At 49.0% G+C, this 12,617-nt stretch overlaps 2 protein-coding genes across 7 annotated transcripts in view; one reads left to right on the plus strand and one right to left on the minus strand.

Annotated features, from left to right (window-relative positions):
- BMAL1 (basic helix-loop-helix ARNT like 1) overlaps positions 1 to 1,035 on the plus strand; it is a 50,224-nt gene extending 49,189 nt beyond the window's left edge. For both annotated transcript variants that reach the window (XM_072118893.1, XM_072118894.1), the window contains exon 19: positions 425 to 1,035. In XM_072118893.1, coding sequence (XP_071974994.1) covers positions 425 to 585 — 161 coding nt within the window. In that variant the 3' untranslated portion in view covers positions 586 to 1,035. The remainder of the gene's footprint in view (positions 1 to 424) is intronic.
- Positions 1,036 to 2,190: 1,155 nt separating this feature from the next.
- The window catches only part of BTBD10 (BTB domain containing 10), a 29,891-nt gene continuing 19,464 nt past the window's right edge, over positions 2,191 to 12,617 (minus strand). For 3 of the 5 annotated variants that reach the window (XM_072118900.1, XM_072118897.1, XM_072118896.1), the window contains 6 exons: positions 7,722 to 8,007; positions 6,686 to 6,788; positions 4,946 to 5,066; positions 4,523 to 4,732; positions 3,455 to 3,565; positions 2,191 to 3,207 (listed from right to left, as the gene is read on the minus strand). In XM_072118900.1, coding sequence (XP_071975001.1) covers positions 2,897 to 3,207; positions 3,455 to 3,565; positions 4,523 to 4,732; positions 4,946 to 5,066; positions 6,686 to 6,788; positions 7,722 to 8,007 — 1,142 coding nt within the window. In that variant the 3' untranslated portion in view covers positions 2,191 to 2,896. The remainder of the gene's footprint in view (positions 3,208 to 3,454; positions 3,566 to 4,522; positions 4,733 to 4,945; positions 5,067 to 6,685; positions 6,789 to 7,721; positions 8,008 to 12,617) is intronic. The other 2 variants (XM_072118899.1, XM_072118898.1) reach the window with 1 other exon arrangement.

Genomic DNA, 12,617 nt, shown 5'->3' on the forward strand with positions numbered 1-12,617 from the left:
TGGGTGGTGTAAGGATTAACCTTACTGTATGTGATAACATATGCACTAATATACAGAGCAATTATATGTAGATATGTGATCATTGTAGCAGCCGTAGCAGAGTCCTCTTATCTTCCCATCTGGTTGTGTTTCTACTATAGTCCTTGGATGTAAAATCTGTTTTCCTGGGGCCCTTAGGCCTAGATATTACTCTGCTGCTATTAGTATAGCTGTTAGTTTGGGTCATTAGACTCTTATTCAGACCAGGAGTTACAATGCGCCCCCATTACCCTCCGCTGCTGCCGGCCTTGGCTCGTGTATCTGTGATCCTGAACCTGCACATCCCACCTGTGGACAGATTGACCCAGGATCCATGCATTAGAACACCAAGATCCGTTCCGATTATGGATTGGGCCACAGTGTAACCCATTTTCTGTCTACGCAGGTGAAAACTCCCAAATGGGGATGGATATGATAGAAACGGACCACGGCTCGAGCAGTCCCTCCAATGACGAAGCTGCGATGGCCGTCATCATGAGCCTCCTGGAGGCAGACGCAGGACTTGGGGGTCCAGTAGACTTCAGTGACTTACCTTGGCCATTGTGAATAGGAGACTTAGTTCTATTTTATTTCCCGCACCATCAAAGTGCATTATGGGAGGAGCTTCACCTACTCGAGTGCCACATCGGCCTACAGACGGGATGACGACGACTATGGACCCCAAATCACGTGTTTGTCCTGAAGCCATATCACCGTCCGCATTGTTAGACCCCTCCCCCGCTCCAGTGACTCAGCTCGTGGTGTAGCAGCTTCTGCATTAATTGTATATTTTGAAATTTGATTTTTTTTTTTGTTTTTCTTAATCATTGTACAAATGGGCAATGGTGTCAGTGAATCATGTCATTTCAGACGTACGGTGTGTGCACTGCGGAGCGCCCCTCCGCGCAGACTTATTACTTGTACAAAAGATGTTTTATTGTAAGAATCCTTTATGCTATACATGGTACCGTGTAATAGTTACATATTTTTTAAATAAATTGTTTAATTGTTCTATAATCCGATCCGCTGATCATCTCAGATACAGATATTGGGATGGCGGTGTGCAATGGTTCTACTAGACTTCATGGTACTGGTCCAGTCACTATTCTAAATCCCTCATCTCTATAAAACATTAGGCCTAAAGTTCACTTGCATGGATTGACTTCCCAGCTAAGATATCAAATCTACATGTGCAGTGTTTTACCCAGCAGGGGGCAGCAGCATCACATGACACTGGGGAAAATGTGAGGTGTTGTTTAATGAAAAAATTAGATTTATTGTCTTAGACTTTCAATTGGACGACTCCATGAAATGTTGCTTATCCCATAAGAGCTAAAAGACATCTACCACCAGGATGAAGGACTGTATGTAAATGAGCCTGAGGGGCTCTAGGATCCATTAACACCTATGGAGCCTGAAGCCCCTCAGGCTCATTTGCATACAGTCCTGGTGGTAGATGCCCTTTAAAGGTGAAGCTGCATACTCTGCATTGACACCTGCTAGGACTTCTGGATCAGCTATCATAAAGGACTGCTGGTGTTGGATCCCTATAATCTCATCCTATTCTACGGGCATAGGATACATGTTAATGATGCAGCTGCTTTTGATTGGAAAACCTCTTTACCATGGCTGCAGCTCCACACCTGACTATGGGTATAGTGTGTAGTATTGTAACTAAGCTCCATTTATCTCCTCTCTGCAACAAGAGCCTAAGGGTGAAGACACACGTGGCGTTTTTAGGTCGTTTTTAGTTAGTGCATTTTCAGATCGTTAAAAAACGCATGCGTTTAACGATCTGAAAATGCACTAACTAAAAACTGCCTAAAAACGCCACGTGTGTCTTCACCCTAAGGGTGATGCCGCATGTGGCTTTTTTTTTTGTCCGTTTTTAAAACATATCCATTTTTTGACAGTCTTCCCTGATTATCTTAATAGATAAACAGGTAAGCTGCCAAACTCTCAAACGGATGCGTTTGTAAAGGGACTGAAACACATGCTTTAAAACGGACCAAAAACCCCCTTGAAAGTAGAGCCTAAAACTGCAGTACAGGCTGGTTGCATATGAAGTGCAATGCAAAAGCAGAGATCAGACGTGTCACATGTGACTTACGTTGCGTCTGACGGCACCTCCAGCAGGTTTGGGGTCCCGGACTGACGTTCCAGCACCAGACATAAAAGAATGACATTTTATTTAAATGCAAAACATACAATCGATTTATTTCATCATAAACAATTCTCTCGGTAAACCTTGCCCAGGAAAGATTGTGTGGTGTAAGGCAGCGCCTGCTCCAGGCCTCAGACATATATATTATAGGGGGGGTGGGGGAGGGGCTATCCCCCCGCTTGTGCTCAGTGATACATGTAAAGGGGAGTAATAAGATCACTATGTATCCAAATGTAATAAACTTTTTATAGATGCATTTTAGTACTAATTTACTATAAAATAACTTTACAAACACCATCTGAAACCATCCATAAAGTGCCACTACGAAACAAAATGGGGTGTACCCTGGTAATGGGAGGGGGGACCCTGTGATATCCTCCAGCTGCCGATGGCAGAGCAGGGGGATTGTTACAATGTGTAAGGGAGTAGTGAATACACAGCCAACATCACAAGCCCACCAGAAACACAACACAGCCGGAACCTCTGCTCGGTCCTTTGGTCTTTAACAAAGTCCACACGGCCCGATCAGGAGATCATTGGTATATAACATGTCCCACGTGTGGCGGTAGCGCCGCTTTCCCCTCCCTTTTTTTGTGTAATGATTGTAGAAAACAAAACCTCATCACCGGTGAGCGGCGCCTCCCGCGACGGCCGATTGGAAATCGCCTTTGGGTGTCACAAGACTTTGTACACTTTGCCCCTGCGCCGTCTCTATTATAACGTGGAGTTCGGCCCGTCTGGATCTGTGTCATTGTTGCCCGGGGTGGGGTGATTGGGTAAGATGTCGAGCTCATCCACTTGGGGCGTCGGATGCATAACCACCAGCTGGTCCTGCGGGATGTCGGCGGCGGCTGCTGCCAGGTTGGTGATGGATTTGCTTTTTACACACTGGAAGTCCACATGTCGGCTCTTCCCTTCTTCCTTTTCCCAGGACATCCTGATGAAGGGACGTTGCACGTAGTTGTAGATGACCTCTGGCCGCCCGCCCGGCCTCTTCTTCACTTTCTCCTTGTACGTAGGGTAACCTGCGAGTAAGAAACAGAGGTTTGTATTACTGACTCCATCACCTTACAAAACCTGCAGGGGAGACGTCAATAGTCAGAAATTGACATAAAAGCTACAATCGATGTAAATTTCCATACAGGAGTCATCAGCACCAGAACTTTTAGGATCTCTATATGGAAATCTCCATGTAACGCGCTTCTCCTAACAATATCATTAGGGGAGAACATGGAGTCTACAGCTCAGAGTTATAACATGGACAGGACTCACCTTCGATGCCCAGTCGGATCTTTTTAAGGCCTCGTTCCTTCAGAACAGACTTTGCGACGTCTCGGTTTTCAATGTACTTGAAGAACCTGTATAACTTGGTGCTGTAAATGACTGGAGAGAGAAAAGGAATACATTATATTTTGAACAAGCATTTGAGCTCCCATAATGCATCCCGGCCATACATCACCACCAAGGGCTGGGAGCGGCTCCAATTGTTTAATTTGTGATTGACGTATATTGAACACATAGTATGTAAGTTGTGAATGAGGCATCTCAACTCTCTCCTTACAGAAGATTTCAAGATAGGGAAGGATCAGGCAGGTGGTTATCAACATGCCTGATCATAGTTTTGTGTAAGTCACTGTGAGGAGGAGGAGGAGGAGGAGGAGACTTACTCCCATGTCACTATTAACAACACGCAAGTCCCCAATATGGGAGATTAAGGAGAGAGGACTAATCAGGACATTCGGGTTGGCCATGTCTCTTAGAGGGCATCTACCACCAGGAGGAAGGACTGTATGCAAATGAGCCTGAGGGACAACAGGCTACACTAACACCTAGGGAGCCAGGAGCCCCTCTGGCTCATTTACATACAGTCCTTCATCCTGGTGGTAGATGCCCTTTAAGCGCTAAGACACAGGGTGACTTAGGTGCTCAGGACCTTTTGCAAAGCCTTCAAATCCTAAAATACAGATCTATACAGACCCTAAACAACCAGGCAGTGATTTAAGAGATTAGAGGGGTTGTCCAGTGACACCATGACAGGGACCAGCTTGCTGATTTGCAGGGATCTGTGTGATGGTATCCCCACGGCTCACAAGGGGGTCCATTGTACCCCAGGGTCAGGTATGCGCCCAGCTGCTCTATTCATCTCTTATAGACAAACGCTGTGTTTAGATATCTCCATAGACGGTGAATGGAGCAGCAGCTATCACCGAGACCCCCACCAATCAGCGGCCTAGGGGCCAATTGTGTTCCCCAGCACCTGCCAGAAGTGTGGATAACAAATCAGTTGCCATCTTGACAAATAAAACTTCTGCAGAATAAAAAATAAAAATGTGCTCTAACCATTGTACATACTCTGAGAATACTCCTCCCCCATCTGCGGGGGGTACTCTTCATCCCAGTCCACCACGTCGTCATCGGTCAGCACCACGATGTGACACTCCCGCTCCCCGCTCTGAGCGCTGGCCACCATCAGAGGTAGGATCATCTCCTCCAGGTAAAACTCAAACTGTCTCCGGGCCCCGTCATTGGACAGTTCATGCATCAGCGCACCTGAGAAAAAAAAACACAAGACGCATTAAGAGATCGACCCCCTAAAGGACGAGGAGGAGGACGGGACAGGACGCAGAGAGTGAGGGAGGGGGAGAGAAGCAAGAAGTCACAGGGATGGTGACTGCATCATTGATCTGTGCTGCCACACCACAAGAAGAAGAAGGAGACGTGAGATGGAAGAGCAGGACGGACACGGAGAAGCCGGATACTTACTGAGGTCTCTACATTTGATAGTGCTATACTCAAAGGAGATACATAGATAGTCACAGGCTTCTCTGAGCTCAGGGATAGAGATTCCATCCGGGCAGCGGATTATCCCCGTCTTGTAGTAATCCTTACATGGAAAAAAATTACAAAAAAAAAATAACAAAAATTACAAACCTACGACTTCAGACACATCTTAAAAGTTAGTAAATTATGAAAGTTATCAATCTGTGGAGAAGCCATAACCCCGTCCCCCTGTAGTCAGTTATGTCACCCCAACTATTACAGGACGCTGTTCACACTTCTGTCTCTACCGACATGTCAGCTGTATTGATCATGAGAATAGCGCAGTCTACAACCCATCAGATCCATCGGTTATGGACCCGTCACTTCTATTACTGCTAATGTGAACAGAGCCTGAGTGATGCTACAACTCCCAGCATTGGTTGGCTCTTCTACCTACTATAGAAGTGAATGGAGCATGCTGGGAGTTGTAGTTTCACAATGGCTCCTCTTCGATTACTGGCTACGTAACATTAACCTTCTCCATACCAGTTGCACTAATCAATTATCTCTATGGTGTATTTGGGGGGGATATGACAAGGACTATACTAGACGCCCCCCTGTATATGGGGAATGCATTGCACTCATCCTAGATTAAACTTTCCACCAAGTGCAGAGCCGAGTCCTCCGTTACAATCCAAATCCAACCCTACAAGGCTACGAGCTGCCGAATAATTCAGGAATGAACCAGCAGCCGCCAGGTATCGATCGTCATCCATCTTCACTGCAGCTGAGATAGCGACATCGCAGATGAGGGACTGACGTCTGATATAAACCGCGGGCACTCCATCATAATCCACTCTCCAAAAATCTCATATTGTTGAAGTGCGCCCAAAACACACTGCAAGTAATAATCATACAAAAAAACCTAAAAATAGACCATTGTAATGTAAGAGGCAGAACGTCACTGCAGATGTGGGAATAATACAGCTATGGACGTGAGTGTATGGGATGGATCGAACTGTAGGGATCACAGACGTCCTTACAGGTCATATAGGGACATCTCAAGGATCGACGCCCTCCTGCAACCTTGTCTATAATCCCTGGAGCTATAGAGAGGGAACAATGTGTGGTACCCACTCCGCACCTCCATGGGTGTCGCCCCAGAATAGACACCGATCCCTCACATTCCAGGTATCCGTGTACTCGGATGACCCCGTCACACCTCAGCTGACGTCACCCACCTCCGGTCACACCACATACCTTTATTATTACACCAGCTCCCAAATCTAAGAAACCACTTACCCCCAGTCATCTATCACTACACCCCCACATATCCAAAACCATTGTAAGAACCGGTGTCTGCTCTCCTGTAACATACATTGTAGTAGATTGTCCGTTCTACAAAGTCTTTTCATAAAGCTCCACATTGTTTGGTTCCTCCGTTATCCCTCCTGGAAACGCACTAGCATTTCCAGGACATGTCCTTCCAAATTCTGACGCTGGCTGAGGTCCTTGAGCCAACGTCAGACGTGGGACACGTTATGAATTTGCAGGAGGAATAACAGAGAGACAAGACGATAGTCACAGATTTCTCGTGACGAGGAAAGTTACAGAAGGGAGAAGACGAGAGGTAGAAGAGATATAGATCATCACAAAAGAGCCGGAAGAGTAAGAGGACGGAGCGACAGACAGAAGCCTCAGACCCGAAAAAGGTGAGACAGACGGAGAGTAACAAATCCTCACCAGAATGGCCCGAAACACAGTGGAGCTGATCCCTTCTGCCACTTCATACTCCCCCTTGTCATTAGGCCGCGTGAAATTGTGTTCTCTGCCAGATCCGAACATCCTGCACAACGAGAGCGGCAAATATCACCGAGAGACGAGACACAGAAGAAACTTTGCAAATCGTAAAAAAATTTTTTTTTTTTTTTTAAATCTGCCCTGTATACAGCTCCCGCGCAGGCCTATGCGTCTCCATGGTTACAGACTACAAACAATCCAGGTGTAGTCTGAAGTTTCAGCCACGTCTCCTCCTCTCACCTGGAGCTAATACATGGTTTGACCACACTGTGTTGGGTTGGGCCGGGGTAAGAAAACAAAATTAGAACACAAACTTACTGTACTCTGGATTCCGTATCACTCCGATACTTTGGAAGTTCCATGAGACCCGATTTATCCATTGATGGTCAAAGAGGGGACAACACAAGAAGTGAAGCCCCCTGAAAAACGGATGTTATGTCCATGTACGATGCGGCCATTCATTGGATGAAGCTGGTTCCATGGTCCGAAACCACGGGAGCGGGGGGGGGGGGGGTAAGGAAGTGTTTTACTTCCTTACCCTGCACCTCTGGGGGTAAAAGGAGGCACATGGACACATAAGCAAAATGTTACCGATGTATGATGAACCAGATTTCTAAAGAGGTGACGTGAACAAAAACTTATACTTGACTACAGGCCCAGACTACATAAAGTCGGTTTGTAGTCTGTTACCATGGAGAGTCAAACGGACTGGAAAAAGAAGTTCCTTAATATTCCATCATGGGAACCAATCCCACCCCCTGAATGAGGGAGCTGAGGTGTGATTGAGCCCCCCTGGACAATGTGGCAGCTTAAAGGAGTCATTGTAATTTACAATAAAAAACAAAAAAACTTTATAGGGATTTGTTAATTAAGGTAATTGCATGATAATTGCCCCCCGGTGTCCTCGCTAAGCAGGTCATATTGCCTGGAGGGGGGCCTGCAGTATGAGACAGAAGAGCCTAAGGGAGATAATACCCACCTGCCCAGCATGGTGTTTGGCTGTGCGGTGAATATGGCCGGGTCTACGACAAATCTGGTGTTGTCCACTATGAGGGTGACTCTCTCGGAGGTGCGGATGCTCCGCGCTCCTTCCTTTACGTTCTCGTACACAAACACCATCTCCCCCGCCATCTTACAGTTCCCTTCCGAGCTGGACTGGCTACCGTTCCGGCTACTGAGGCCGAAGCTACTACTGGAACCGTTGGGGGAGGTTTTCTGAGGGCGGGGGCTGCTCGGACGGGATGAACAGTATTCCCTCTCTCGATCTATAAGAGAAAACCACCGGAGGTGAGACACATTCAGGTATAGACTTACATACATGGAGAGTAATCGACTTTCCCAGCACTTAAGGACGGAACTCCGGGCGGTTAAAGGAGACAAAGTAACATTATACACAAGGTAAAGGGGTCTCCTAGCGCCTGCAGCCCCCCACAGGGCACCAAGAAGCTTATTTACTTATTACTCTGAAATTACAGACGGCTTGTGATCTGCTGGACCGCTCTCATGGGTGCAAGTCCTATCCGTCATATCCGCAGCAGCTTGTATCATCTCTGCCCCCGGGTCCTCAGGTGACCTCCGCACTCAGTCACTTACACATGATCCATAATGATCTCATTTAAAAGACTCCGGAATCAGGAGACTTAATGAATCAATTGTGGAAAAAGATTAAATTACAGCTGAAACCTCAGTGGAACAACCTGCTCCCCCCCCTCTCCCTCTTAAAGGGAACCTGTCAGCAGGTGTGACAATGCACTATTCCAATCACTGTCTCTGGAGAGATGTGTAATCAGGCCTTTGTGTGTGTTGTTAGCAGCAGGACTGAAATATGGATTTATATTCCAGGATTGTAGCTTCTCTAACCACACACACACAAAGGTATGATTACACACCTTTCCAGGGATAATACCCAACACTAGCTGTAGAGAGATCAGAGCACAGCAGTGTGAGGACACACCTCCACTGCACTAGCAGCAGCAGGACTGTGAAAAATGGATTTATATTCCAGGATTGTAGCTTCTCTAACCACACACACACACACACAAAGGTATGATTACACATCTTTCCAGGGATAATACCCAACACTAGCTGTAGAGAGATCAGAGCACAGCAGTGTGAGGACACACCTCCACTGCACTAGCAGCAGCAGGACTGTGAAAAATGGATTTATATTCCAGGATTGCGGCTTCTCTAAGTGCAGTGGTCCTGATACTTCCACCAAGCTCTGATGACATTGGTTTGTTCCTGATACGAGGTCACCTGCTTGAAGGTGTTGAGGCCTCAATGTCCCCATTCTCAGCCAAAAACAGAAGAATCACCTTTATAATAATTTCATTATCCGAGGAGAAAAACGTGAAAAAAAAGAGAATAAAATCCAATACAACTATTTTTTTTTTAGCGCCCACATGAGAACGGATCAATACAAACTTCTTTATACAATGTTGTCATGAAAATTGGGAGATTGTGTGATTCAGTCACATAATGATGCAGTTACCATGGATAAATATCACAGCAATACAACCAGCAGGTCGGAGGGGGGGGAAGCGTTACAGTGTGACAGGAGGGGAGATCGCACTAATAGGGACTAGAGGAAACATTGGTTATAAAATGTTCCCAATGAAATGATCCAAAACATCCAGAACAATGATGGAAGGCGGGCAGGGGGAACACAAACTATACAATCAGAAAGCACAAGTGTGTATTAGGAGGTTCTGCAGCAGCTTTGGCTCCGTACTGGACAGCGGCTGCCCCAATCAATAGTAGGATTTCCAGTACTAGGATTTAGTTATACACTGATCAGCCATAACACTCAGCTCTGACTTGTCAAAGTGACTACACCCCCCATACACAGCGAGCTGCCATGTCCTGTGTGTCCTGACACCTTTCTATCATAGCCAGCAGTGGTCAGGGGTGAGCATGGGTGCTCTGACCCCTCTGTGACTACACCCCCCATACACAGCGAGCTGCCATGTCCTGTGTGTCCTGACACCTTTCTATCATAGCCAGCAGTGGTCAGGGGTCAGCATGGGCGCTCTGACTTGTCAAGGTGACTACATCCCCCATACACAGCGAGCTGCCATGCCCTGTGTGTCCTGACACCTTTCTATCATAGCCAGCAGTGGTCAGGGGTCAGCATGGGCGCTCTGACTTGTCAAGGTGACTACATCCCCCATACACAGCGAGCTGCCATGCCCTGTGTGTCCTGACACCTTTCTATCATAGCCAGCAGGGGTCAGGGGTCAGCATGGGTGCTCTGACCCCTCTGTGACTACACCCCCCATACACAGCGAGCTGCCATGTCCTGTGTGTCCTGACACCTTTCTATCATAGCTAGCAGTGGTCAGGGGTCAGCATGGGTGCTCTGACCCCTCTGTGACTACACCCCCATACACAGCGAGCTGCCATGTCCTGTGTGTCCTGACACCTTTCTATCATAGCCAGCAGTGGTCAGGGGTCAGCATGGGCGCTCTGACCCCTCTGTGACTACACCCCCCATACACAGCGAGCTGCCATGTCCTGTGTGTCCTGACACCTTTCTATCATAGCCAGCAGTGGTCAGGGATCAGCATGGGCACTCTGACCCCTCTGTGACTACACCCCCATACACAGCGAGCTGCCATGTCCTGTGTCCTGACACCTTTCTATCATAGCCAGCAGTGGTCAGGGATCAGCATGGGCGCTCTGACCCCTCTGTGACTACACCCCCCATACACAGCGAGCTGCCATGTCCTGTGTCCTGACACCTTTCTATCATAGCCAGCAGTGGTCAGGGGTCAGCATGGGCGCTCTGACCTCTCTGTGATTACACCCCCCATACACAGGGAGCTGCCATGTCCTGTGTCCTGACACCTATCTATCATAGCCAGCAGTGGTCAGGGGTCAGCATGGGCGCTCTGACCCCTCTGTGACTACACCCCCATACACAGCGAGCTGCCATGTCCTGTGTATCCTGACACCTTTCTATCATAGCCAGCAGTGGTCAGGGGTCAGCATGGGTGCTCTGACCCCTCTGTGACTACACCCCTCATACACAGGGAGCTGCCATGTCCTGTGTGTCCTGACACCTTTCTATCATAGCCAGCAGTGGTCAGGGGTCAGCATGGGCGCTCTGACCCCTCTGTGACTACACCCCTCATACACAGGGAGCTGCCATGTCCTGTGTGTCCTGACACCTTTCTATCATAGCCAGCAGTGGTCAGGGGTCAGCATGGGTGCTCTGACCCCTCTGTGACTACACCCCCCATACACAGCGAGCTGCCATGTCCTGTGTGTCCTGACACCTTTCTATCATAGCCAGCAGTGGTCAGGGGTCAGCGTGGGCGCTCTGACCTCTCTGTGACTACACCCCTCATACACAGCGAGCTGCCATGTCCTGTGTGTCCTGACACCTTTCTATCATAGCCAGCAGTGGTCAGAGGTCAGCGTGGGTGCTCTGACCTCTCTGTGACTACACCCCCCATACACAGCTAGCTGCCATGTCCTGACACCTTTCTATCATAGCCAGCAGTGGTCAGGGGTCAGCGTGGGCGCTCTGACCCCTCTGTGACTACACCCCTCATACACAGCGAGCTGCCATGTCCTGTGTGTCCTGACACCTTTCTATCATAGCCAGCAGTGGTCAGGGGTCAGTATGGGTGCTCTGACCCCTCTGTGACTACACCCCTCATACACAGCGATCTGCCATGTCCTGTGTCCTGACACCTTTCTATCATAGCCAGCAGTGGTCAGGGGTCAGCATGGGCGCTCTGACCCCTCTGTGACTACACCCCCCTCCTCCCCCCCCATACACAGCGAGCTGCCATGTCCTGTGTGTCCTGACACCTTTCTATCATAGCCAGCAGTGGTCAGGGGTCAGCATGGGTGCTCTGACCCCTCTGTGACCACACCCCCCATACACAGCGAGCTGCCATGTCCTGTGTGTCCTGACACCTTTCTATCATAGCCAGCAGTGGTCAGCATGGGTGCTCTGACCCCTCTGTGACTACACCCCTCATACACAGCGATCTGCCATGTCCTGTGTGTCCTGACACCTTTCTATCATAGCCAGCAGTGGTCAGGGGTCAGCATGGGTGCTCTGACCCCTCTGTGACTACACCCCCCATACACAGCGAGCTGCCATGTCCTGTGTCCTGACACCTTTCTATCATAGCCAGCAGTGGTCAGGGGTCAGCATGGGCGCTCTGACTTGTCAAGGTGACTACATCCCCCATACACAGCGAGCTGCCATGCCCTGTGTGTCCTGACACCTTTCTATCATAGCCAGCAGGGGTCAGGGGTCAGCATGGGAACTCTGACCCCTCTGTGACTACACCCCCCATACACAGCGAGCTGCCATGTCCTGTGTGTCCTGACACCTTTCTATCATAGCCAGCAGTGGTCAGGGGTCAGCATGGGTGCTCTGACCCCTCTGTGACTACACCCCCCATACACAGCGAGCTGCCATGTACTGTGTCCTGACACCTTTCTATCATAGCCAGCAGTGGTCAGGGGTCAGCATGGGCGCTCTGACCCCTCTGTGACTACACCCCCCATACACAGCGAGCTGCCATGTCCTGTGTGTCCTGACACCTTTCTATCATAGCCAGCAGTGGTCAGGGGTCAGCATGGGCGCTCTGACCCCTCTGTGACTACACCCCCCTCCTCCCCCCCCATACACAGCGAGCTGCCATGTCCTGTGTGTCCTAACACCTATCATAGCCAGCAGTGGTCAGGGGTCAGCATGGGCGCTCTGACTTCTCTGTGACTACACCCCCCCATACACAGCGAGCTGCCATGTCCTGTGTGTCCTGACACCTTTCTATCATAGCCAGCAGTGGTCAGGGGTCAGCGCGGGCGCTCTGACCTCTCTGTGACTACACCCCCCATACACAGCGAGCTG

The sequence above is a fragment of the Engystomops pustulosus genome, chromosome 7 (genome assembly GCF_040894005.1).
Source record: "Engystomops pustulosus chromosome 7, aEngPut4.maternal, whole genome shotgun sequence".
NCBI lineage: Eukaryota > Metazoa > Chordata > Amphibia > Anura > Leptodactylidae > Engystomops > Engystomops pustulosus.